A 27,970-nucleotide genomic window follows, 5' to 3' on the forward strand; every position below is an offset into this window, starting at 1 on the left:
AAAATCTCATCACTCAACTGAATATTGATATATGGGCACTGATTTCGATCACGAGAAATACTGGTGGAGATGGTGAGGAGCATACATGTTCCATTTAAAAGTTTTCTCAGCATCTTGTCTCCTAAATAGAGTCTGAAGAAGACTACTGAAGAACAGAATAAAGCCAGTAACACTCTTCATAGCAGGAAGAAATAACCTAGGACCATGAGACGAATTCTCCCAAGCTTTGGTCCATGATTAAACTTACCATCTAGAGATATTAGTCATGTATATAAAGCGGAGAATTTGTTGATCCTGTGACTGTTCTGTTCTGAATTTCTTTGCCTGGCAGTCACATCAATGATAGTTATGTCTTTTTCTGGTCAGCTTTGTAGTCTTACAGGAAATAGTTATCAAAACTATGAGAATTTGTGGAATCAACGTACTGTCTGTCTTCCTCTGTGGTCAGGTTGTGCTTAATATTCCAGTCGCATCGAGAAGCTGACTTGTTCAGTACTCCTGTCTGGATGGACTTTGCATCAGGATGTTTGGTATTTGATTTGGGCCCCAAACTTGTAATGGTTATTGGTGGCGGGGCTGGCTAACACATACTTTGTCAAAATACCTGCAATATGCTACAAATTTTAAAAATGTGGAGAACTCTGGGGAGTTTTATGGACTTACCCCTCCGATTCCTCTTGTTCTTCCCACTTGTGATTAATCTTAAATGAACTGTATGAGATACTGCATTTCATGTAAGGGGCTCCTTCATGCTCTTCACCAAATCAGGCACCACTGTATCTTTCCTGCTCTCAGCCGCGTTCTGCTGAATTAATTTGGTTTCCTTCTCTTGTTAGGTAGGAAGTAGCTGTTTAGGTCAGCATAGCTTTGTCCATGATTTCCTCTTCCCCCACCTCTGCTTTCAAGATGCATGAAGAGAAAGGAACTCTGGTCCAAAGACTTGAGAGAATTAGTTAGAGACTGTGGGGTAGACTGCTACTTGTTTTCTTGCTGCTCCTAAAAGCAAAAGTCAAATAAATAAAACAAAATGCATTAAATAGCATTTCAGAGTGAAGTGCTTTTATAAACCTATTGAAATTATAAATGACTAGGCCATGGAAATGAATAAATGCTTGACCTCTAGGTTCCAGATAGGCGAGATGCCTATTCGAGAGGATTTTCAAATGGTTCTCCAATTACTTTTTGTTCAAAGGAACTTTTCTTCCTTGAATAAATGGAATTTTTAATAGAAGCCCTGGGCCTTTCAGTTGCCAGTTTGCAATGCAATATTTGTCTCCATCTCTGTAAGTGATCCCGAAAGAGTAGCCAAGGTTCTCAAATCTGCAGTTCTCCTGAGTGATTAGTTCCCTTTTGTGACTCTTGGGTTTAGTGCTTTAGTTGTTGAAGTTTTTTTTTTTTTTTTTTTTTTTTTAAGTTATGGGAGTTCAGATTGCTTTTTGCCTTTGGGATTCTAAAGTTTGGGGTGGGATCTTTGTAACATGTTGGGGTGTGGGATTTTAGAAGTTACAGAAGGAAAAGACTTAGAATTTGATTTGTGTGCTTAACACATACATGAATGAGTGAGATCCACAAAACCGCTGTTCCTGTCTTTCCTATTCTCTGCATACTTGAAGATTTAAATCTTCTTGAGAGAATGTCATTTAAACTCACTTTAGCATAGCTGCCTTTTCTTTATGGTCTGTGGTTTAAAGATTAATGTTCATACTCAACAAAATCTTTTTATATCTTTTTTCTGACTCAAATTTATTATTGTTTAACAGAAACATTGTAAGACCTAATTTATATATTATTAATATCAACATCTTTCTTTCCATTAGTTGTAGAACAAGCAGGAACAGGGACCTCTGACTCAGCTTGACCACAAGCTACCTTTCCAGGAGGGAAAATCGTTAAAATGCTTGAGCCAGCTTCTCATGTCTCCCTAAAGCAAGGTTTCCATTTTTACCTCTCCTTAACTTTCCGTGGCAGGAACCTTCAGCCTGTGGTGCCATCCCAAGTTTGAGGATCGCTGCCAGTCAGTGGTGGAGTTCATTAAGAGGGCCATCATGCACTCCAAGAATGGGAAGTTTCTCTATTTCTTGAGATCCAGGGTTCCAGGTAAGGCTATCGTTAATTATTTATTTATTTAACTTACTTGGGTATGATCAAGCATAATATCCACTCCCCACCCCTCCCCTCCCTCTTCTCTCACAGTTATTCAAAGCTTTATATTAATTATTTAACTTACTTGAGTATGATCGTGCAAGATCTCTACCTCCACTCCTGCACCCAGTTCAGTTCAGTTGCTCAGTCACTCAGTCGTGTCCAACTCTTTGAGACCCCATGAATCGCAGCACGCCAGGCTTCCCTGTTCATCACCATCTCCTGGAGTTCACTCAGACTCACGTCCATCGAGTCCATGATGCCATCCAGCCATCTCATCCTTGGTCGTCCCCTTCTCCTCCTGCCCCCAATCCCTCCCACCATCAGAGTTTTTTCCAATGAGTCAACTCTTCTCATGAGGTGGCCAAAGTACTGGAGTTTCAGCTTTAGCATCATTCCTTCCAAAGAAATCCCAGGGTTGATCTCCTTCAGAATGGACTGGTTGGATCTCCTTGCAGTCCAAGGGACTCTCAAGAATCTTCTCCAACACCACAGTTCAAAAGCATCAATTCTTCGGCGCTCAGCCTTCTTCACAGTCCAACTCTCACATCCATACGTGACCACAGGAAAAACCATAGCCTTGACTAGACGGACCTTAGTCGGCAAAGTAATGTCTCTGCTTTTGAATATGCAATCTAGGTTGGTCATCACTTTTCTTCCAAGGAGTAAGCGTCTTTTAATTTCATGGCTGCAGTCACCATCTGCAGTGATTCTGGAGCCCCAAAAAATAAAGTCTGACACTGTTTCCACTCTTTCCCCATCTATTTCCCATGAAATGATGGGACCGGATGTCATGATCTTCGTTTTCTGAATGTTGAGCTTTAGGCCAACTTTTTCGCTTTCCTCTTTCACTTTCATCAAGAGGCTTTTTAGCTCCTCTTCACTTTCTGCCATAAGGGTGGTGTTATCTGCATATCTGAGGTGATTGATATTTCTCCCTGCAGTCTTGATTCCAGCTTGTGTTTCTTCCAGCCCAGCGTTTCTCATGATGTACTCTGCATAGAAGCTAAATAAGTAGGATGACAATATACAGCCTTGACGTACTCCTTTTCCTATTTGGAACCAGTCTGTTGTTCCATATCCAGTTCTAACTGTCGCTTCCTGACCTGCATACAGATTTCTCAAGAGGCAGGTCAGGTGGTCTGTATTCCCATCTCTTTCAGAATTTTCCGCAGTTTATTGTGATCCACACAGTCAGAGGCTTTGGCATAGTCAATAAAGCAGAAATAGACGTTTTTCTGGAACTCTCTTGCCTTTTCCATGATCCAGCGGATGTCGGCAATTTGATCTCTGGTTCCTCTGCCTTTTCTAAAACCAGCTTGAACGTCAGGGAGTTCATGGTTCACGTATTGCTGAAGCCTGGCTTGGAGAATTTTGAGCATTACTTTACTCTAGCATGTGAGATGAGTGCACCCACTCACCTAAAAAACCCCCAAGCCAGAAAGACTTAAAGCTTTTTTTCCTGGCTCTTTTAGCCTCCACTCTTCCTCGAGCCTAGTGGGTAATGTCCTGTCCTTATATGTTAATCCCCCAAGAGCCTGGTGGGCTATAGTCTACGAGGTTGCAAAGAGTTGGACACAGCTGACTAACACACATATTGAGAAGGAATCTTTGCTTCTCTGATCACATGAATGAGAAAACTGATCCTGCTTCTGATGTCTCGGTGTCATGTATTCACGTTTAACTTTCAGAGGTCTTTCCTTGTCCCTGATCCAGGCATCTCATGTTTACAAGCGAAACAGAGGGCTCTCGGGTCATTTTCATGGGAAACTGGGAAAGTAAAAGAGTCTTCACTAGAAATGGGAGTGTCAAGGAGGCTGAATTTAATAGCACTATTTGTACTAAAATTTCTGTCAGAGAGTACTTTGTTGTGTCCTGTATCCCTGCCAGTATTGAATTCAGAGACTAGTCTCGGTTTGGGAGCACTGGCAGTACCTATCCTGCCCACTAAATAGGGGGTATCTATATCATCTCTGTTGAAGGCTGGGGCGAAGGGATGGTTTGGAGGAATCTGCTTTTATAATGTTGGAAAAAAGTAAAATGAGGAATTTGTAAGATAGAAACAGAACTTAAAATGAGAACATCATGCTTTCCCACTGAATCAAATTAAGATTCTTAAACTGGGTGTCAAGAAATTGCTCTAAAAAGAAGTTATAGGGAAGCCTCCGGCAGAACATCAGCAACATCTGATGATATGAGGAACATCAGTTGAGCCAGGTTACAGGAATGTGTTTTATAATCTTGGTGATTTAAATAAGGCATGACAGGGTGTGAACTGTATTAATTCTCACTTCATTAACTACTTGCCTCAGTGCTGTCGACACAGTTGGGTCTCATGCAGTTGACTTGGTTAAATGGAAAAAGTTAGAATCCTTTCTTATAGGAACTGATTCTGCCTAGCCATTTTTAGAGTTTGTGGCTTTGGGGGGTGTTTATTTAATAAACAAACAGTATCAAATAAACTCAGTATCAAAAATAAGCTACTTCTGTACCTCAGAGAGGGATTCTCAGGTGGCTCAGTGGTAAAGAATCCCCCTGCCAATGTAGGAGACACAGGTTTGATTCCTGGGTTGGGAAGATCCCCTGGAAGAGGAAATGGCAACCCACTCTAGTATTGTTGCTGGGAAAATCCCATGGACAGAGGAGCCTGGCGGGCTACAGCCCATGGAGTTGCAAGAGTCTTATGCGACTGAGCACGTACACTACCCTCAGAGAGCTCTTGGCTTCAGAAAGGGGACAGGTAGGAAGAGAAGGCGAGAGCCCATGGTAAAGTCCATATAAAGCCTGGTGGTGATTGACAGGGACAGGGTGGGTAGTCATCTCTGCTTGTGGGTGGATCCTCTCAGAGGATTCTGGAGTCGGGAGCATGTATCACTTGTAGAGTACTGAGAGACTTCATGGAATCTTGGACTCCTCAGGTGTAGCTCATTTCATTCTACAAATGTGCCTTGTCTGCAGAAAAAATTTTAAGTAAGATTTTTAACGTTGCTGAAGGTTAGTACCTGCAGTGATTGCTGCTATTTGTTATGTGCCTACTTACCATGTGCCAGGTATTTTGTCAGGATCTTTATTTAAATATCTCTTAATTTCTTGCAACAGCCTCAAAGTTAGCTAATAGATTGGTCTCTTGGAAAAAAAAGTTCTTTTTTAAAATTTTGTCAATGAAGAAACTAAGGGTGTCTCAAAAGTGAAGCCACTTACTCTAAAGGTTACTCAGCTAATCAGTGCTGAAGCCAGGATTCAAACCAAGGCCCAACTGACTCCAACTCCTGTGCTTTACTTCCCACCCTCTGCTATGGGGAAAAAAAACAGCAGGAAGCAAGTTGCAGATTGAGTTTCCTGGCATTTATGGGGAGGATGTAAAGAAGTCAGAATTGTGTTTATCTGTGGATAAACACAGTGGAGAGTGGAGAGTGTCTTTCTAGGATACAAGTAGGATATCTATTTGCACTTAAAATTGTAGTCAAGTTGAGAAGGGAAAGCAAATTAGTATTTGCCCCTCGACCATAAGTGACTTCTCTTTGAAAGATTGGGACAAGAAGGCGAGGTCATTGTTCTCCTTACCACTGTGTGCTGCCTCCCTTTGCTTATCAGCGTTCTCAGCATTCTGTGAGGCTGACTTTATTAGGGGAGAGGATTCCCATGAGGAGGTGGTGGTCATTAGATTTAGGTTGAGCTCTGTCAGTTTATACCAGGGATTATAACTCAGGGGATGGTAAAAGGAGCCCTTTGTTTAGACTTTGGGATGCTGATAACTGCCTACAAGGGCCTCGTATTGTTTCATTTAACCCTTATGAGATCCCTTGAGGGAATGTTACAGTCCCTCCCTCCTTTTTATCTTTTTAAAAATACAGATTACGAAACCGATGCACAGTGAATTACAGTCAAGATGCAGAGTCAGGTTTTTCTGGCCCAGATCTAGAGCTGAATGTACTAGCAGCATATCCAGCCTGGTGTAAAAGGAGGCCAGGGATTATAGGGATTATAAAGCCAGGCCTAATGAAAGTTTTAGATGGCACCAAGTGAGGAGCAGAAAGAATTTAATCAGTAGAATAACTAGCAATTGAGGGAGGGGTCATTGGTGAAAAGGATGGCCTCTGAGCTTGGTTTGCCCCTTATCTCTTCTCATGACAGTGTTGGAACATGGTCATGATAAATCTGAAGTTGCTGATTTATCTCAGTCTGGTCCGATTCACAGTTGTAAGCTAAACACCTAACACCAAGCAGCAGTCTCCAGAAGAGAATGTGATTGGATTAGCACAAAACTTCTGATGCTGGGAGAGCTAGAACTCAACTTGAATGTGTTCTTCTTAGTTGGAAGAATCTCCATCATCTCTGAAATGCCTAAAAAGAAAATATTTTTTTGTTTTTTTAATCACACTTTGAGTCAGACACTCTAAGGAAATCAATTGCTTCCTCTTTTGCACCATCATTAAGACTGTAATTAATTGTTCAGTGATATGTTTTCCTTGTATCTCAGATTTCTCGATTCAGTCCTGTTAACAGACATTTGGGGTTGGATATTTCTGGTCTTCAGGGAATAGTTTGTTGTGGGAGAGACCTGGGTGTTTGGGTGCTCAAGACCTGAAAAACATTCTTTTTACTTTTTTTCTGAAAGAGATTCATCATGCCTGTGTGCATGGGTGCTAACTCGCGTTAGTTGTGTCTGACTCTGCAGCTCCATGAACTGTAGCCCATGAGGCTCCTCTGTCAGTGGGGTTCTTCAGGCAAGAATACTGGACTGAGTTGCCATGCCCTTCTCCAGAGGATCTTCCCAACCCAGGGATCGAACCCATGTCTCTTATGTCTCCCGCATTGGCAGCTGGTTTCTTTACAACTTGAGCTACCTGGGAAGCCCTCATGCCTAACCCTGGTCCTTTTAGGGGAAAGAGAAAAGAGCAAAGTGGCTGAAAATGGGATTTGTGCACGCTACCCTGGCATGAGGAGAGGAAAGTTCTTAATGACCACTGTTGTTTCTTGCCTTTCCCTTTCAGCTGCATTGGTGTCTTATGTTGGACTTATCTCCATTTCTGACCTCTTCTGTGAACATGCTTTGGATATCAGAGCTCCAATTGTTTGCTGTGTTTGGGGGCAAACAGTAAACAGTCAAGTTGGCACTAGGGAATATCAGACAATTAACAGGTTTCAAATTGCTGTTTGTGAACCTAAGTCTAAAAATAACACAATTAAATAGGCAAGGATATATGGTCATTAAAAGAAAACAGTCAAATAATTGTATGCTACTATTATCCTGACCTCTTTAAGTGCAAATCCTATAGTACTGTCTTTGGGAATAAATAATTAGGTACATAAATTACTTTTGTCTCTGAAACGTCATGTTGAGTTTAGCAATATTACAACCAACCTTCCAAAAGCTTTCTGTTCATCATAGTCTAATTTACTAAAGACTATATTTAAAGCATATGAGTGAAAAGGTAAAATTCAAAGAGGCATTTGAACCTAGAATCATTTTAAAACCACTTGAGTTTAAATATATGCAAGAGAGAAAGGCATGTGTGAATTTTTTTTAATGGTGTATGAGGAGAGGGCCAACCAGTGGTGGATGAGGGCTTTTGTTGTTCGGTTGCTAAGTCGTCTCCAACTCTTTGGGACCCCATGAACTACAGCACACCAGGCTTCTCTGTCCTCCACTAATCTCCTATCATTTGCTCAAATTCACGTCCATTGAATTGCTGATACGATATAACCAACTCATCCTTTGTCGTCCCCTTCTCCTGCCTTCAGTCTTTCCCAGCATCAGGGTCTTTTCCACTGAGTCATCTGTTCGCATCAGGTGGCCAGAGTATTGGAGCTTCAGCTTCAGCATGAGTCCTTCCAATGAATATTCAGGGTTGATTTCCTTTAGGATTGACTGGTTTGATCTCCTTGATATCTAAGGGACTCTCAAGAGTCTTCTCCAGCACCACAAATTGAAAGCATCAATTCTTCAGCACTCAGCCTTCTTTATGGTCCAACTCTCACATTCATACGTGACTACTGGAAAAACCATAGCTTTGAATATATATGGACCTTTGTTGTTAAAGTGATGTCTCTGCTTTTGAAAACACTGTCTAGATTTGTTATAGCTTTTCTACCAAAGAGCAAATGTCTTTTAATTTCATGGCTGCAGTCACCATCCACAGTGATTTTGGAGCCCAGGAAAATAAAATCTGTCGCTGCTTTCCCTTTTTCTCCTTTTATTTGTCATGAAGTGATGGGACTGGATACCCTGAACCTAGTTGTTCTTACGCTGAGTTTTAAGCCAGCTTTTTCACTCTCCTTTTTTGACCCTCGTCAAGAGGGTCTTTCGGAGAAGGCGATGGCACCCCCCTCCAGTACTCTTGCCTGGAAAATCTCATGGACAGAGGAGCCTGGTAGGCTGTAGTCCATGGGGTCGCAAAGAGTCAGACATGACTGAGTAACTTCACTTTCACTTTTCAGTTTCATGCACTGGAGAAGGAAATGGCAACCCACTCCAGTGTTCTTTCCTGGAGAATCCCAGGGACGAAGGGAGCCTGGTGTGCTGCCGTCTATGGGGTCACACAGAGTCAGACACGGCTGAAGCGACTTAGCAGTAGCAGTAGAAGAGGCTCTTCAGTTCTTCTTTACTTTCTACCATTAGAGTGGTATCATCTGCATATCTGAAGTTTTTGATATTTCTCCTGGAATCTTGATTCCAGCTTGTGATTCATCCAGCCCGGCATTTCACATGATGTACTCTGCATAGAAGTTAAATAAGCAGGTGATAGTATACACTCTTGTCATACTCCTTTCCCAATTTTGAACCAGTCAGTTGTTCCTCGTCCGGTCCTACCTGTTGCTTCTTGACCTGCATACAGGTTTCTTAGGAGACAGATAAAGTGGTCTGGTATTCCCATCTGTAAGAATTTTCCATAGTTTGTTGTGACACACACAGTCAATGTGTTAGCATAGTCAGTGAAGCAGAACTACATGATTTTCTGGAATTCTCTTGCTTTCTCCATGATCTAACAAATGATGACAGTTTGATCTCTGGTTCCTCTGCCTTTTTGTAAACCCAGCTTGTACATCAGGAAATTCTTGGTTCACATACTGCTGAGGCATAGCTTGAAGGATTTTGAGCCATAGCTGTGCTAGCATATGAAATGAACACTGTTGTTCGGTAGTTTGAACATTCTTTGGCATTGCGCTTCTTTGAGATTGGAATGAAAACTGACCTTTTCCAGTCCTGTGGCCACTGCTGAGTTTTCTGTAGTTGCTGGCATACTGAGGGCAGCACTTGAAGAGCATCATCTTTTAGGATTTTAAATAGCTCAGCTGGAATTCCATCACCTCCACTATCTTCATTCATAATAACACTTCCTAAAGCCCGCTTGACTTCACTCCAGGATGTCTGGCTGTAGGTGGAGTGACCACACTATTGTGGTTATCTGAGTCATTAAGATCTTTTTTATATAGTTCTTCTGTGTATTCTTGCCACCTCTTTTTAATCTTTTCTGCTTCTGTTAGGTCCTTACTGTTCCTGTCCTTTATCATCCTCATCCTTACGTGAAATGTTCCCTTGATATCTCCAATTTTTTTGGAGAGATCTCTAGTCTTTCTCATTCTGTTGTTTTCCTGTTTCTTTGCTTGTTCATTTAAGAAAGGCTTCTTACTTCTCCTTGCTATTCTCTGGAACTCTGCATTCAGCTGGGTATATCTTTCCCTTGCTCCCTTGTCTTTTGCTTTTTTCCTTTCCTCAGCTATTTGTAAAGCCTCCTCAGACAACCACTTTGCCTTGTTGCGTTTCTTTTTCTTTGGGATGGTTTTGGCCACTGCGTTCTATACCGAGTTACGAACTTCCTTCTATAGTGCTTCAGGCACTCTGCCAGATCTAATTCCTTGAATCTATTCGTCATCTCCACCATATAATTAAAAGGGATTTGATTTAGATCATACCTGAGTGGCCTAGTGATTTTCCCTACATTCTTCGATTTAAGCCTGAATTTTGAAATAAGGAGCTCATGATCTGAGCTTGTGTTTCCATCGTGTAGTGGTCAGCAGGTCAGCTTTACATGCAGAAAGCCCTGGTTTCGACCCCCAGGGGAACCAGCCCCTGAGGATGAGGGTTACAGTGCTTTAAAAATGTAAGTGCTGGATTTGAAGGGATAGGGGTGAGAAGTCAAGGACCAAGAGAGACTGGCCCTGAATCAGGAAGCTGTGACTATCTGACAGCACCCCCGTTAGGACAGCCACATGGGCAGGTGCTCCGGGAAACTCCTGGAGAGCCCTCCTTTGAGGTTCCCTGGGCTAAACTCTTCCTCAGACAGAGCAAGTGCTCAGGGAAGGCCAGCTCTGTTGGTTCTGTGCTGTGAGCAAATTCTCTAAGCTCAGTAGGCCTCAGTTTCTTCATTGTGCAGTGGTGGGTAATAGTGGTATCTATTTGGGAGCACAGCTTTGAAGACTGAGCTAAATAATTTTAAGATAAGCTTACTTATATAGCATGAAATGTATTTCAATTTTTTTTAGAAAGTCTGTTATTAACAACCATGAAAAGATTTTGGGAGACAATCTGTAAGCTTTAATTTTTTCTTTTCATGGTTTCAAACATCATTTTAAAACTGTTTGAAATTAAACTCCAAAAATAGATATTTTATTTTCCAACAAGTTGTGTCTACGGAGTTTCATTTGATTCAACAATGGTTGAGAAAAGAATTCTTTCAAAGGTTTTGCAACTCAGATTCTTTGTGAGAGCAGTTTGCTTGTTTACCTTCCATAGTCCTTTGTTTATTGAAACAAGAGTATTCTTTATGCACTTGAAGTGTTTCAGTGTCCCTGCCGTTGTGGGTGTCTCCATTCTGTGGCATTGACCCCTGGGGGTTGGAATTTCCCAGCATGGAGCCTGCTGATAACTGTGATGGAACATGAGTGTGGGGCTTCCATTGGGCCTGACTGGCTTTAGTCAGCAGGCACTTGTACACAGAACAGTACCACTTCCAGCTTGCCCAAGCTACTGTAATTGCTTTTAAAAGTATTATCCTGGGCTTCCCAGGTGGCGCAGTGGTAAAGAATCCACTTGCCAAGCAGGAGACACAAGAGATGCTGGTTTGATCCCTGGGTTGGGAAGATCTGTTGGAGAAGGAAATGGTCAACCCACTCTAGTATTGTTGCCTGGAAAATTCCATGGACAGAGGAGCCTGGTGGGGTACAGTCCAAGGGGTTGCAAGGAGTTGGACACAACTGAGCACACACAATTAAAGTGAACCTTTAAAAAAAATAATTAACCAATATGAATATTATTTGGAAGCTGTTTATCTAAAAAAGAGAAAGTATCATCATCTTTTTTTCTGTTCCTGTACCCTACCTAAATTTTCAGAAGTAAGAAGGGTGGTTGATGGGGGTGGAGGAGTAAAAGGTAGCTAAACCTGACTGTCCTAGCTTGAAGTAAGCGACCGTGTGACCGGCCTGTAAAATTTGATCCTAGCTGCTGCCTTCTGCTTACTGTCTCTCAGTTGGAATTTGGTGGGGACCCCTCTTAACAGCCTTTTTGAGTCCTCACCTTCAAGATACTCTAGATGCTAAACAAGTGTCGCCCATTCCCAACAAGGATGCCTTTGACTGTTGTCCTTGGGCCTGAGATTGGCCACTTGGCTCCAAGCAAAGTCTCTAGCTCGGCATTTTTCACTGAGCTGTTTGAAGAGCAAGACTCTCAGTTGTTAGAAGTCAGGCTGGGGAAGCCCCCTGACAGAGGGTGGGCTCCCCTGAGTATGAAATATGGTAGCAGTACTATGGAAACCAAGTTTTGTGGAAGGGCACTTTTGCACTGAAGACCTATGTGAACTGTAAAGAAGCACCGTTTCCCTTCCCTGGACTCTCTTCATAAGGAAGATTAGATACAGTTAGCTGCCTTGTCTCATCTGAATATTTCTCTCGGTTTGTTCTTGAAGGACTGCCGCCAACCCCAGTCCAGCTGCTCTATCCAGTGTCCCGCTTCAGCAACGTCAAATCCCTCCAGCACCTCTGCCGATTCCGAATCCGACAGCTCGTCCGGATTGATCACATCCCGGATCTCCCACTGCCTAAGTATGACGGGGTCTTTAGAGCCGGAGCGGGGATGGAGGGTTACTCACAGTGTCAGTGAGGCCTGCAAGTGGAGTGTACAGGCAGAGCCTGGCAATTCACAGGCATCATTTTTCACTTCTCCTGTGTCTTAGCACTTACTTAGAAATGTCACAATACAGCCAAGAAGGAGGAAGGTGTGTACGTGTGTCACTTTCCCTCTGCAGACTCTGTGAAGCATAGAGTGGAGATGGTAAGAGGGAGGGAGACAGAACTATAATGAGGGAGAAAGTGGGAATTTTCTCAAGTTGGCAGAGACTCTTTGGTGTTGTCTCAACCATATAGGGAATGAAAAGAAGGGAGGGTTGGATAAAGGTGATCTTTCTTTTTTAAGTTCTGTATAACACTTGTGTGTACCCCTCTTGTATTATTCGTAGGCCTCTGATCTCTTATATCCGAAAGTTCTACTACTATGATCCTCAGGAAGAGGTATACCTGTCTCTAAAGGAAGCGCAGCTCATTTCCAAACAGAAGCAAGAGGTGTTGGAACCTTCCACGTAGCGAGGGGCCCCCTGCTGGTCACCACCAAGGGTATGCATACTCCGCCTCACTGTCCGGCCTGGTCTCTTCCTGGGCAGTTATCCTGCACTGGGCCTTGCCCCCTTCCTCCCGCCCCATGCACATACCCCAATCCAGGCATCCGTCCAGAGTGTTGCCACATCTGATTACGGAGTCCCGGGGGGGACATACCCCAGAGGGGAGAAGAACAAATAGACGAGAGGCTTGAGTATCTGCAAAGCAACGTGCGTGCTAATCACTGGCTATATATAAAGAGGAGGACATAGAAGTGCAGCTGTTGCACAAATGACATGTAAAGCAGGAAACCAAAGGGGAAGGAAACGTCATCAAAGGGAACACAAAATGCCCTTAATTGCAATAAGCATGCACTTCAGTGAGAGTTCCCCTGTCCCCTGGCTGGGAATATGGGGATGAGGGAAAAACGGCTTGCTCTTCTGTTTAAAACTCCATCTGGGCCACTGAAAAGTAAATTGGTAAAAAGAATAAATGAATTAACTAAGGAATTCATTTATATAAGAGTGTATCCCATTGCTATACTGAGTTTTATTTATTTGTTTTCCCATAAAATACCTTGGAATACTGGTTTGTACAGATAGATTCTAATTAGTCTTGGGGATTCCCTAGTGGTCCAGTGGTTAGAGCTCTGTGCTTCCAGTGCTGAGGGCTCCAGTTCGATCCCTGGTTGGGAAACTAAGATCCCCACATGCCTCGGGGCTCAGCCAAAAAAAAAAAAGTCTTCTTAAGTTACATTTATGTGAATATTGAAAGTAGAGGTAAGTAGGGAACAGAATAGCCAGAAAGTGGTGACTTTGGTAGTAAGGGTTATGTGTAAGAGCTCACGTTGTAGAGATCTACTGCTGGGGTCAAAGACTACCCTCACCCCTCTCAGTGGGGAGTGTCCTTTCTAAGGACTGAATTCTTCTAACCTCATCTGTTTCTAATCCCATCCCCCATACAAAACAAAGGGGAAAAACCCATAGGTGTGACAGCTTTAGAGTGGAAAGGGGGCTTTAACTCTTCCCACCCTCTCAGCTCTCTTCATAATGGGAGAGAGTGACAACTGGTGTTTTTGTTCCATGGGTGTTTTTGGGCCATGGCTCAGATGACCCCAGCTGTGTGTCTCCTCTTGGCTCTGGATGTCTCTGATCCTGTGCTCTTGAGGGGAGAGCATGTGAGCCAGGACTAGCCAGGGGAAGAGTAATGAAGAGAGATCAAGAAATGGTAACTCCGGGAGGCAGTTAACTTTTAACTTAAAGGATCCTGGGCCGGATGTGCAGTTTCTGTGTCAAATCTTCAGTTAGAGGCATACCTGGGAGATGTATCATGGGTTCTGTTCCAGACCACTGGAAAAAAGCAAATATCACAATAAAGCAAGTCACATGATTCTTTTGGTTTCCCAACGCATATAAAGAGTTTTATCTACACTATACTGTGGTCTGTTAAGTGTGCACTAACATCATATCTAAAAAATCTACATACCTTAATTTAAAAATATTTTATTGCTAAAAAATGCTAACCGTCATCTGACAACGTGGAGTTGCCACAAACCTTCAACTTGTAAAAGCGCAACGAAACAAGTTAAATGAGGTGTGCCTATATTGGCAAGTTGTGTGCGCTCAGAAGTGTCTCCTAAAACATTTAAGGGCTCTGTTGTCTAGGAGGGTTTCTCTGTTTGGTGGCTTTGCAGTGATTAGGGTAGGGAACTAGGGGGACCCACCTACTCATCTGCACTGTTGAACAATAATTGGGACCGTTCAATTAGAGCATTGCTTCTGTAGGTGCTGTGCTTTAGGAGGAGCCTACACGAGCACGTGCATATTCAGAGAAAGGTTAGGGGTGGTGTGGACTGTCCACACTTCATAATGCAGGGGATAAATGATTATCACCGACCAGAGAAGTTTTAGGGTGAGAGGGGCTTGGAGGCCAAAAGAAGTGTTTGATAGATTTTCCTAAGAGTGATCAAACTTATTCTGTGTGGTTCCAGGGGGCAGGGCAGGAACACAGAGTAAGTTATAAACAGAGTTCAGTCTCCAGTTTTATTTCTGCTTTATTTTGTTTTTGGTCGCACTGCACAGCATATGGAACTTTCCTGACCAGGGACTGAACCTGTGCCCCAAGCAGCAGAAGCTCGGATTCTTAATCACTGGACTGTCGGGGAAGTCCTCAGTTTATCTTTAGAAGAACCTTTTGAACAGATCCAAGTATGGAATGGTTTTCTGCAGGAGTTAGTGAGTTCCCCATTTGTTGATTCAGCAGACCTCTATATATTAAGTAGCCAGTATGAATTGGGAAGAGAGTGCTGAACAAGATAGTCAAAGGCCCTGTTCTCACAGAGCTGCAGTTCTTAGGAAGAGATAGCAACAGTGAGTGAGTGAATAGGCTAGTTTCAGTAGACTGTACATGTTGTGAGGGAAATTAAATTGGGTGAAGTTCAGTGGTTAGTGGTAACATGTCATTCATACTTAAGTCTGAATGATCAGGGAAGGCTCTTGTGAGGAGGTGACATTTTAGCTGAGATTTGAGTATCAAGGAGTTAACTGTGAGAGGACCTGGGAGCAGGCATTCTAGGCAAGAGATCCTCTAAGTACAAAAGCCCTGATATGATCAGGCATAGGCTGGGGCTGGCCATTGATCATGAGCGTGGAGGGGCAGTCATGTGTTAGTAGAGGATTGCACCGAACTCCCGGGGTCTCTTTTTTGCTGTGACGCTGGGATTGTTGCTTATAGCAGAGAATAAGCACCCTGCTGTGCTTGCTCTGAGGACCCCTTGAAAAAACAGGGAAGTTCTCTTGGGAACACTTCCCAAGGGAAAGGCCTTTTAAGATATGAAATTTGGCCATTATGATTTCTCGTTGGTCAGACTTGTTTTAATTTCAGAGTTCTTAGTGGCTACTTGGTCTGTGCATGCTGTTTTCCTGGAGAATTTCTTGCCAGGGCGCTTGCAGTTTTGGGACAGAGTGACAGCTGGCACAGTGCCCTTCTTGAATCAGAAGGTTGACGCCGCACTGGCCTTTGTGATGATATGTCAGCCCTCTTCACTGGCCAGAAGCTGCAGGCTTGCAACTGTCTCTGGCCTGACTCGCCAGGGATTCCTCCAGGGACTCAGTTCCTTTTTCGGTCCCTAGAGCAGGTGGGCCTTAGGGGAGAAGAAGAGGGGAAAGTGAATGGAAAATAAAGGGGAAAGGGAAAGAGAGAAGGGAAGCGGTGTGAGGGGCATCTTTCTTTGTCACTTTAGGACTTTTTGGTGACCAGGCTGTAGGCTGCTCAGGTCTCCATGACAAAGGCCACACTACATCCCCAGCAACCTGCAGTGTTTGTGGAAGCGCTTGGCTTTCCAGGCTCCATTCTCCCTTTGAGCTGTACTTCTCTACCTCCAGAGGCTGTCCTTTGACTCCGTTTTGATTCCACTGTATTGAGCCACTCTCATTTTCCCCTTTTTTAACCTAGGCATTTGGTTGCCAAGCTCCAGTTTCAAAGAACCAAATGAAGCTACCATGAAAAGGAGAGTGAGGAAAACAGGAGGGAGTAGGAAGGATTGGGATCCTCTGTGCAAGAGACTGGTTCCCCTCACCACCCTGGGGCTTGGATGAAGCACACCAGCGAACTCTGAGCAGGGCTTCACCGTGTCACATCCAGCCCTGTGCTCCTGGAGCTGGATGAACTCCCCGGAAAACCGGAAGATGTCTCAACACTGTTCCTTTTTCAGAAGTTTTGTTTTGTATATTTGCATTTCTCAGTACAGAAGATTCACCCTAAAGGCAACTGGGGTTTGTGCCCATTGGATTGGAAGTGGTGCCGAAGGGTGAGCAGGTCTGGGGGAGGGAAGGAGAGGAGAGCGGGTTGCCAGTGATGGTCATTCAGCTGGTGCCAACGGCAGAATTCCAGCCTTCACATTGACCTTGAAGAAGGGGAAAGAAGGAGTCAGAGTGCAGATCAAGTTGGGAGTTTCTGATTGAGGAGAACCTACTTCTCTGTAAGCATGGGTAGCTTTAGCAGGAGCAGGAAAGAAAGGAAAGTGGAGCGTCTCAAATAGAAGATGCTGGACAAAACCTGGCACATGGCCCCACTGGGGAAGTAGTGATTCCTCATATACCTTCCTTCTAAGGTTTAGGAACCTAATTTCAGAATCACCTCGCATAGAAGCTGTATTCATTCTGTTCTACTGAATTCTATGACTTCACGTTAGCCCTGTTCCTCTCCCCTCAGCCCCTTCCCTCGAGATAACTTCATTTCACTCTGGTCATGGTAACATCATTCCTATTGCTTCTACCAGCTGTCAAGGCGGTAGTATTTCCATCACCTGAGCAGTTCAGAGCTCCAGTTGCGGGCTGCTGCCGTTAATGGAGCGTGCTTCCAGATTCTTAATGGCAAACGGTACCCATGACTTAGGAGTCAGTGTTCCTTACCTCCATATGTCTGTCAGCTAGTAAGAGGGAATGTGGAGGAAGGTGAGAAAGGGAACTATTGTGCTCTTCCTAGAGAAAGCTCCCTCATGGCTCAGCTTTAATGGGATGTTTGAGGTTAGTGAGAGGGAAGAGAGCATTACAGCTCATCTTCTTACGTTGGTCTGAAACGGGAGGTAGCAAAGGCTTCTTTATTTTCCTGAGTTCTTTCTAGCAACTCAGACATTTTCCTGAGTTAGATCTTGTTTTGCCCTCCTTTCATTGGGAAGTCTGTCAGATGCTGATTGGAGAGTTGCCTCTTTTCCAGATGGAAGTAGAGGAAGAGGGAGAAAAAATGGCAGTGCTTTTCCGAACTGGGCCATTGTCAAATCACATACCAGTATGAGTTTGCTTTTCTGTAGAGTTACTCTGGGGAGAGGTTTGTTATTAAGATGTGAAAATTGAGCTGTTTGATCTTTATTACTCTTTTGCAGTAAGTGTTCCAGTAGACTGCCTCTTTTGGTTCCCCTGTGTTTATACCTGCCTCATCTAGTGAGATAAATGATGTCAGGTTTGTGGTTTCCTGATGGTTTAGGGTGAGGCCCCAGTGTTTTGGTAATTTACAGGACTGCCTCACCTGGAAACATTGACCTTCTGCCTTACGTCCTGCGTGGAATGACCGTTCCTCCTCTTAGCTGAATAGGGTGGAAACTTGCATTGTTACCTGGCTGTCAAGAGGTAACGCACAAAATGAGTTTTGTAGCATAAACACAGCCCACCTCTGCTCTGCTGTGTGGCACCTCTTCTCTCTTTGGCTGTCGTGGTAGTGTTACCAACCAGTTAAGATAGTGATCCCAGGAATTGGCTTAACCAGTGGGTCTTAACCTCTTGAATGTGCAGATTAACTTGCCATCTTGCAGAAAGTGCCACCCACCAAAAGCCTACTGACTGGAATCTACTGAGATCCTCAAGTGGCTGTTTTGCAGCTACCTGAAATCTTTTTTTAAAAAATTACATTTTAGTGTGTATTTGCCTGGCCCTAGGCTAGCTACTGTGGAAAACACAAGAGGTGGAAGACGTATTATCTGGCCTAAGGGAGCTTTTAGGTGACGGCCACATTTGGAGAATGACTCAGCGCAGCAAAGGAGAACCAAGGGCTGGCTCTAAAGAAATTCAGAGTGGGTAAGATCATGCTAGGCCAGATGGTCTAGGAAAGCTCTGGGGCTGTGAGACTTTGGTTTTTAGGTGAGGGGAGGACACTGAGAAGTGCAGGAACAAGAGCACAGAAGCAAGCATCTGCACAGCGTGTACTGAGCCATGCACAGCCCCAAGGTAGAGCAGTGGCATCAAAGAGTCCTTTTCCTGTGCTGTGGGCTAGACCAAGACTTCCTGGTCACCAGGTAGACGTGAATGCTGAGGGGTTATGATGGCAAGGTAGAGCCCAGAGCCAGAATTCAGCCGGGGGCCCCTGCCCCTGCCCGTGGCTGGGGCTTCACTGCTCTCAGCATAGCCCCAGGGAGGGAGGCAGAGCCCTGGACTCCTTGTGGTACCAGCGGTTTCCACTGGAGAATCTGTACTCTCAGGTACAAAACCAAACCAGCTGAAGAGGCGTGACCCACCCTCAACCACCATCCTTTCTCCTGCTGGGAAGGGTGGTGTTGACTGTGTCTATGATCTGTCTGTGCGTGAGTCACAGCCCAGGCGCTACCCTACTTCTTCCTCAGTAGAGTGGCTACAGAACGGAAGTGTGCCAGAGGAGACAGGCTCCATCCAGAGGTGAGGAGGAAGGGCACCAGCCCGGTCAGAGTCAACAGGGAGAGGGAGCAGGAGCAGCTGGCTGTCGTCAGCACCTCCCCTCCACCCGCTGGCCGTACCCCCGGCCCTCTACCAGTTCTGTGTAGTGCTAATTGAAAAGCAGTCTGCAGAAGGAACTCGTTCCTGTTTGGTTGTTGTATTCTCAAGTCACAGACTGGAAAAGGCTCTCACTTCTAGGGACCCTTCATTGGTTGTGGCTAGGTGATGCCAGTACCTCGGATCTGCCCGTTTAACCTGCGCTTGTTTATGACTGATCTACTGTAACCTTCCTCAGGACAAGTGTGGACCACTGTGGTCTAGTGACAGTTACTGCTACAACTTGCTATTACTTGAATTTCGTGCGCTGTGGTCACACAGGAGTGAGGAGGTATGGGGTCTTTGGTGTGGGACTAGATAAATAGGTGACAACTAGGTCTTAGGGACAGTTGGCAATGACCTTGGCCTGGTTGCCTGCCTGTGCCTAGATACAGTGAGTGTGACACACCCTGGAAAGCCAGCCCTGGGCGGTAGCTCCCAGCCTCGTGAGGGCGGAGGTGTGGTGGGGAGCCCGCCACCAGTTTCTTCTGCTTTCATGCTTGTCCATGGGGTTGATTCCACAAGCCCGTTATTAAGGTTGGGAGTGACTTGGGGATGGCCACAGAGCCCCTACACTTCCAGCAAGAACTGGCGAGAGGCAGGGTGGTTTGGTGTTCCCAGATCCAAGGGGAGAGACTATAGCAAAGCTGGGTGCCAGCCTTGAAGCCCTCACCCTGCGACCCAGAAGAACATGGCCTGCTTGAAACCCTTGACCCTGCTAGGGAAATGGCGATTGGAGGAACTTGCCCCCTAGGTTGATTCCCAGCTGCCCTCCCACCTCTCCCTAGGGGTTGAGCCCTGAAGTTAGAGGCCTCAGCACTGGGGTGTACAGCTCTGTGGCTGCTGGAAGGAGGTCTGAAAGTCTGTGTGTGTGTGTGTGTGTGTGTGTGTGTGTGTGTGTGTATCTATCTTTATTTGCAGAAGTCTTGCCACTAATGGGGGTGTGGAGAGCATCTCCACTGAGGGGAGACCTGCTTTTGTTGTCCACTTCTAAGAGAATGACATGCCCCTGTCCCTAAGGGAGGAGCTTTTGAGTTAGACATTTTCCCTATGGGAATCCTCTTGGTTTGGTTCATGGGAAAGGGGGAAGTGGAGAAGTGATTTTTAGCTCTAATTGTCGACACAGCTGTTCTTACGCGGAATTTGTGCTATTGCATACATGGAGCCATCTTTCTTTTCACTGCAGCAGTGTTTATCAGTAGTTCAAAATGATTTATTTGCTCCTGGGGAGTAAAACCTTTTTTATTAAAAAAGAAAAAGAAAAAAAAAAAAAAAAGCGTGCCCCCCCTCCCCCATGATAGCTATAGGATTATTGGGCTACACAGCTCAAGAAGGCAAAGTCAAATCTGCCAGTCCCCGCGACCTATCCTGTTTTGACATTGAAGTCTTCATGCTCAGCACAAAATGGCAGGAGGCCTTGAGAAGATAAGAGTGAAGCCTTGGGAGGTGTGAGGTTAAGAGTTGGAGCATAGAGACAGAGGCACTGGGGACTCAGATGCTGCAGTTAGAAAAATAGAGTAAGGAACTGTATTTAAATTACCAATTCTCTATAATCTACCAGGGAAAGACCTTTCTTTACATGCAGATTCCATACTGTCTTTGTCTTTTTCATGCTTCTTGACCTTCCTGGTAGGTGCCCCTGAATTCCTGTTTCCCATCTCTGCCCCTTCTCCCATTCCTTCCCGCTCTGATCCCCCTCCCAGGAAGCCAGTCCTGCATGCTGAGTCTGTGACATGCCTCCACGCCCATTTCATCTTCTTAAGAGGGTACCTGGAATTGCTTCCTCCCCGCTTCTACCCCCTCTTTCAAAATGCTGAGAGGGCCAGGCAAACAGCAGCCAGTCAGGGCAGTGAATGTCTGCTCGCAGCTGGACTGCGATCCTAGTTGCTCCTGGAGATGGAGTGTGATTGAACTTAAGACACTTCTGGTCAGAACCCAGGAGATCACAAACCACACAGCCCCGCAACAAGCTGCATCCTAAGCCCCCTGCTCAGCTCCGGTGGAGCAGGAAGGCTGGTGTGACTACTACATCCCTGGTGCTCCCTTGAGCAGGGACCTGCCCCTCACTGTTAGGCCCAGAACCTTTTCCAAGGGACAAGCATAATCCAGGCACCGCTCTGTGGGCAGGCCTGTTGGAATGCCCAAACTGGTGCTGCCCGTGGCACAGCCACTGCTGTACATTTTTTGGTTGTTTCTAAGGAATTCAATGAAGAGGGGTGTCAATCTGGACTCGGGGTGGTTGCCAGTTCTTCACCAGAAGGGGAGCCACATCCCCCTGCAACCGCTTCCGTCCTCTTCTGCCACCCCACCCTCCTCCAAGCCAAAGCGCAGCCTGGCTTTTGTCTTCCCATTTAGTTTTTCTCCTTTCCTCAACCGTTTGTGCTTAATTTATTAAAATATTTGCTGTATAATTTATTTTCATAAACTATAAAAAATTACTAAATGGTTAAAATAGACTTGCAGGCCAATCTTAAATGGGGTGGGAGGGTCTGAGGGTGGGGTGGGGAAAGGGAAAGATGTTTTGATATAAACAAAACAAATGCACTTTGGATGTGTTTTGGTATTTTTCTGGGGATAGATGGGGGGTGTTGGGATGTCCCTGTAGGTTAGTTCCAGAATGGGGTGTCTGTATATACTGTATTAATAGGCATGTTTGACTCTTGTAAAGGGACATTAGTAGCTGCTGCAGGTCCTGTTTGGAAAACCCATGTACAATTCCCGGTTTTTTGTAAAGTGTCAGTGCGGGAGACATTTGACTCTTGTGTTTGTATCTCCTTTTTATGATTGCTGTACTGACCCATGTCTTTTTGCGGAAGGGGTGAAAAGAGATTTGAAATAAAAATGTTTAGAAATTGTTTCATGTTATTTGGGTGGTTGTTTCTCAGTCCCTCTCTCATCTCATGACTCCTCACACCATAACGATCCACTTAGGGTCAGATGGCCCACCCTGGCACTCGGGGAATCCCTATGATGTCAGCTAAACGGATCACATCCAGAAGTGGTCTTGTCAGAATTAGAGAGACTGGAAAATTCTTGAGGCTGATGGCCGTTGCTCATAACTACTTTCTCCTTCCCTAGAAAGTACAGGAGAATTCCAGAGAGCTTTCTGGGCCTTTCTGCTCTATTTTGGGAGAGTTCATATTGCATACCATACTGGTCATTCCTAGTTTATATCTAGACTGGCAGGCAAGGTTTTTCATGAGTTTAACCTGTGTCCCTCCTGTCTTTCTAGCCTACTCCCTCTTGAGTGGTCCTCTTTGGAGAGGAAAGGACTAGAAATGTTTATGATTGTGGCTACTTGGAGCCACTCAAATCTTCCCTCTTAACTTTCTCACCCAGTCTGTCTCCAGGTCCCCCACTTAGAAGGTTGGTGCACTAACCTTGGCACATTTTGGAGAGTTTTCTGCAGTTTCTCTGCATCCTCAGCATGGAAAGCACACTCAAGTGAGCTGAAACCCTGATTCTCAGCCGTGGCATTGTCTTAGGGTTGATTAGGAAGGAGTTTCAGGATCCCCGCTGGCCCCACTCAGCTCACTCCCAAGTCACAGGTCCATGTTAAGCATTTTCCTTTGTAATGTTCCTCTTGCTTCATAGTTTGGAGCATTTTTTCTTCCAAAAGGGAAGAGAATTTTCATCAGGAGTTCATGCCTTCACAGAATGGCTATTAACATCGCTAAGACATTGTTTAATCCTAATATGGACCTAATATGGAATCAGTAATTCCAGTGCTCTAATCTCCCCCATTTGGATAGTTTGTCGATCATAAAGATCTCTGCCAACACCAACAGTCAAGAGTGTTAGTGGGCATTTCTTGAAAGTGATGACATAGGTTTTCATCATTTCAAATCAACACTGTTCATATTAGTGATGATGTGTGAGGTTTGTTGGGAAAGAGGTACTAGTCCTGTCTGGCTTGAGGGATAAAGCCATAGAAGAAAAGGCATTCTTTTGCAAAGAGGGAACCCCAGATAAAATAGTCCCTTCCCTCCCTCCTCACCCCCAAAACCTGAAACCACCTCCTTCAATTCCTGTTTCCTGTCTGCTTTCAGCTTCTGCTTTCATTCCATCTCACCGCAGTTGTTTTTTACCATGCCTATTCCTAACCTACTTGAATTCAGTTATAAGCACACGACAGAAACTGCAGGAGATTTCCTCCTCCATCACATCTGTGTCCCCTGGTTGAGGGTGAGATGGGAAAAGTGAATTTTCTGTTTTGGTTCCTCTCCAGTCTCTTAGAGTGTATCTTGTGCCATACGGATTCTGAAGACCAACCGTTTTCTTCTGGTGCTCAGCCAAAGGCACGAGAGTTGACTGCAGCTCTGAAGAAGTACTAAAAACCGAGTTATCATTAATCTCTAATGGAGTCCCTTCCCCAGAGGTTCTCAGGAGGAATTTTGACTGCAGTTTTACTCTGTTCACAATGCCCACTGAAGCTACGACCTGTCATGCATCCTTCCTCTGTTGCCATGCCCTAGTTCAGGCCCTTCCCCTTTTTCACCTGGACGATTTCAGCAGCTTCCCAACTGCTCTTCCTGCTTCCTGTTTCCCCTCTCCAGTCCTTCCAGAATAAAGATGTGCTTAAGTCAGTTCCCTAAATCACTGATGACTTTTAAACTACATACGAAAACCTTAACTCCTCAACCTAATGTTCAAGGCCATTTCTGCTGCTCCCGCCACACTGGATGCACTTGGTCACAATGCATGACTTGAAGTTCCCAGATCATGGCATCTCTTCTCCTGACACTCCATCTTCCCTCATGCTGTCTTGTCTACCTGGAGGACCATTACATCTTACCCTCTTCACCCGAAGCACTGCTATCCTTCAAGGATTTCCCTCCAGTCACCTCTGGAATTTTCACCAGCCACTCTCAGCCAAACAAATGCTCCTTTCTGTGTTAAAATATTTGTTCATGTGTCTGCAGTTACTTGACTATAATCTGTTCTGTGAAGGACAGAACCTGTGTTCTATTCAGCTGTCTCCCTGCCACCGAGCTGGCATAGTGCCAAGGTGATGGTGCTTGAGGAAAGGTGAGGTCAGCCCCCCTCCCAGGAGTGCAGCCTCGTTTTCCTAGTCAGCCAGCCTTGAACCTGTATTTTCATCGTTTGCACAGGACAATTTGGTTATATGGAGTCATGGGGGTTAGGGGTTTAGACCCTCATTGTCAGGCTTCTTGAAAATTTTAAGGAAGGGATTGGACTTTTGGTGGGTGGAGTAAGAGCATGGACTAAGTGATGTAGCTGTAATGTAAGATATTTCAAGGGGGATGTGGACCGCTTCCTCATGTCAGCAGTGTCAGAGAGAATGACAAAGGTGCTGCCCTTTAGGTGGAAGATGCTGCCCATGTAGGGTCAGCAGGCTTTGTCCAGTGACCAGAGGTTGCACTGAACCACCCACTGGCCCCTACTGGATAAGAAAGCCTGCAGTTAAACAGCTCAGCTCAGACACCTCATTTTTTTAGTTTTATTCCATTTAAAAAAACTTTGACTGCAATGGGTCTCTGTGGCAGTATATGGACTCAGTAGTTATGTTGCATGGGTTTAGTGGCCCAACAGCACATGGGATCCTAGTTCCCCTTAGTCAGCCATGTCTGACCCTTTGCGACCCCATGGACTGCAACACACCAAGCTTCCCTGTCCATCACCAACTCCTGGAGCTTGCTCAAACTCATGTCCATGGAGTCGGTGATGCCATCCAACCATCTCATCCTCCGTCATCCCCTTCTCCTCCTGCCTTTGATCTTTCCCAGTATCAGGGTCTTTTTCAATGAGCCAATTGTTCACATCAGGTGGCCGAAGCATTGGAGCTTCAACTTCAGCATCCGTCCTTCCAATGAATATTCAGGACTGATTTCATTTAGGATGGACTGGTTAGATCTCCTTGCTGTCCAAGGGACCCTCAAGAATCTTGTGCAACACCACAGTTCAAAATCATCAATTCTTCAGCACTCAGCTTTCTTATGGTCCAGCTCTCACACCCATACATGACTACTGGAAAAACCATAGCCTTGACTATACAGATCTTTGTCGGTTAAGTAATGTCTCTGCTTTTTTTTGGGGGGGCGGAATATGCTTATATTTTATTTATTTATTTATTTTTTAATTATTTTTTTTATTTTTTAAATTTTAAAATCTTTAATTCTTACATGCGTTCCCAAACATGAACCCCCCTCCCACTTCCCTCCCCACAGCATCTCTCTGGGTCATCCTCATGCACCAGCCCCAAGCATGCTGCACCCTGCGTCAGACATAGACTGGCGATTCAATTCTTACATGATAGTATACATGTTAGAATGCCATTCTCCCAAATCATCCCACCCTCTCCCTCTCCCTCTGAGTCCAAAAGTCCATTATACACATCTGTGTCCTTTTTCCTGTCTTGCATACAGGGTCGTCATTGCCATCTTCCTAAATTCCATATATATGTGTTAGTATACTGTATTGGTGTTTTTCTTTCTGGCTTACTTCACTCTGTATAATTGGCTCCAGTTTCATCCATCTCATCAGAACTGATTCAAATGAATTCTTTTTAACGGCTGAGTAATACTCCATTGTGTATATGTACCACAGCTTTCTTACCCATTCATTGTCTCTGCTTTTTAATATGCTGTCTAGGTTGGTCATAGCTTTTCTTCCCAGAAGTAAGCATCTTATAATTTCATGGCTGCAGTCACCATCTGCAGTGATTTTGGAGTCCGAGAAAATAAAGTCTGTCACTGTTTCCATTGTTTCCCAATCTATCTGCCATGAAGTGATGCCAAGATCTTTGGTTTTTGAATGTTGAGTTTTAAGCCAACTTCTTCACTCTCCTCTTTCACTTTCATTAAGAGGCTCTTTAGTTCCTCTTCACTTCCTGCCATAAGGGTGGTATCATCTGCATATCTGAGGTTATGGATATTTCTCCCAGCAATCTTGATTCCAGCTCGTGCTTCATCCATTCTGGCATTTCTCATGATGTACTCTGCACATAAGTTAAATAAGCAGGGTGACAGTATACAGCATTGACACACTCCTTTCCCAATTTGGAACCAGTCTGTTGTTTCATGTCCAGTTCTAACTATTGCTTCTTGACCTGCATACAGATTTATCGGAAGGCAGGTAAGGTGGTGGTCTGGTATTCCCATCTCTTTAAGAATTTTCCAGTTGTGATCCACACAGTCAAAGGCTTTAGTGTTGTCAATGAAGCAGATGTTTTTCTGGAACTCTCTTGCTTTTTTCTATGATCCAGTGGATGTTGGCAATTTGATCTCTGGTTCCCTCTGCCTTTTCTAAATCCAGCTTGAACTTCTGAAGTTCTGGGTTCGTGTACTGTTGAAGCCTAGCTTGAAGAATTTTGAGCATTACTTTGCTAGTGTGTGAGATGAGTGCAATTGTGTGGTAGTTTGAACATTCTTTGACATTGCCTTTTTTTGGGACTGGAATGAAAACACCTTTTGCAGTCCTGTGGCCACTGCTGAGTTTTCCAAATTTGCTGGCATGTTGTGTGCAGCATTTTAACAGCATCATCTTTTAGGATTTGAAATAGCTCAACTGGAATCCCATCACCCCCACTAGCTTTGTTTGTAGTGATGCTTCCTAAGGCCTACTTGACTTCACATTCCAGGATATCTGGCTCTAGGTGAGTGCTCACACCATCGTGGTTATCTGGGTCATTAAAATCTCTTCTGTATACTTCTGTGTATTCTTGCCACCTCTTCCTAATATCTTCTGCTTCTGTTAGGTCCTTACCATTTCTGTCCTTTATTGTGCACATCTTTGCATGAAATGTTCCCTTGGTATCTCTAATTTTCTTGAAGAGATCTCTAGTCTTTCCCATCCTATTGTTTTCTTCTATTTCTTTGCATTGATCACTTAGGAAGACTTTCTTATCTCTCCTTGCTATTCTTTGGAATTCTGTATTCAGATGGGTATATCTTGCCTGGAGAATCCCTTGGACAGAGGAGACTGGTGGGCTACATACAGCCCATGGGGTCGCAAGAGTCAGACACGACTGAGCGACTGATACACACACATCTTTCCTTTTCTTCTTTGCCTTTCACTTTTTTCTTTTCTCAGCTATTTGTAAGTCTTCCTCAGACAATCATTTTGTCCTTTTGCATTTCTTTTTCTTGGGGATGGTTTTGATCACTGCCTGCTGTACAATGTCACAAACCTCCATCCATAGTTCTTCAGGCACTCTATCACATCTAATCCCTTGAAGCTATTTGTGATTTCCACTGTATAATAATAAGGGATTTGATTTAGGTCATACTTGAATGGTCTAGTGATTTTCCCTACTGTCTTCAATTTGTGTCTGTATTTTGCAATAAGGAGTTCATGATGTGAGCCACAAGCAGCTCCTGGTCTTGTTTTTGCTGACTGTATAGAGCTTCTCCATCTTCGGCTTCAAAGAATATAATCAATCTGATCTCGGTGTTGACCATCTGGTGATGTACAGAGTTGTCTCGTGTTGTTGGAAGAGGGTGTTTGCTATGACCAGTGCATTCTCTTGTCAAAACCCTGTTAGCCTTGCTTCATTTCGTACTCCAAGGCCAAACTTACCTGTTACTCCAGGTATCTCTTGACTTCCTACTTTTGCATTCCAGTCCCCTGCGATGGAAAGGACATCTTTTTTTGGTGTTAGTTCTACAAGGTCTTGTAGGTCTTCATAGAACCATTCAGCTTCAGCTTCTTCGACATTAGTGGTTGGGGCATAGACTTGTGTTACTGTGATATTGAATGGTTTGCCTTGGAAATGAACAGAGATCATTCTGTCGTTTTTGAGATTGCACCCAGTACTTCATTTCAGACTCTTTTGTTCACTATGAGGGCTACTCTGTTTCTTCTAAGGCATTCTTGTCCACAGTAGTAGATGTAATGGTCATCTGAATTAAATTCGCCCTTTCTGGTCCATTTTAGTTCTCTGATTCCAAAATGTCAATGTTCACTCTTGACATCTCCTGTTTGACCACTTCCAATTTACC

At 44.4% G+C, this 27,970-nt stretch overlaps 1 protein-coding gene across 3 annotated transcripts in view; it reads left to right on the top strand.

Annotated features, from left to right (window-relative positions):
* The window catches only part of SOCS7 (suppressor of cytokine signaling 7), a 35,417-nt gene extending 13,552 nt beyond the window's left edge, over nt 1-21,865 (top strand). For all 3 annotated transcript variants that reach the window (XM_004013369.5, XM_042255896.1, XM_042255897.1), the window contains 4 exons: nt 1,969-2,097; nt 12,048-12,183; nt 12,597-12,750; nt 16,186-21,865. In XM_004013369.5, coding sequence (XP_004013418.4) covers nt 1,969-2,097; nt 12,048-12,183; nt 12,597-12,720 — 389 coding nt within the window. In that variant the 3' untranslated portion in view covers nt 12,721-12,750; nt 16,186-21,865. The remainder of the gene's footprint in view (nt 1-1,968; nt 2,098-12,047; nt 12,184-12,596; nt 12,751-16,185) is intronic.
* The last annotated feature ends 6,105 nt before the right edge of the window (nt 21,866-27,970 follow it).

This window comes from Ovis aries, chromosome 11 (genome assembly GCF_016772045.2).
Source record: "Ovis aries strain OAR_USU_Benz2616 breed Rambouillet chromosome 11, ARS-UI_Ramb_v3.0, whole genome shotgun sequence".
NCBI classification, from domain to species: Eukaryota; Metazoa; Chordata; class Mammalia; order Artiodactyla; family Bovidae; genus Ovis; species Ovis aries.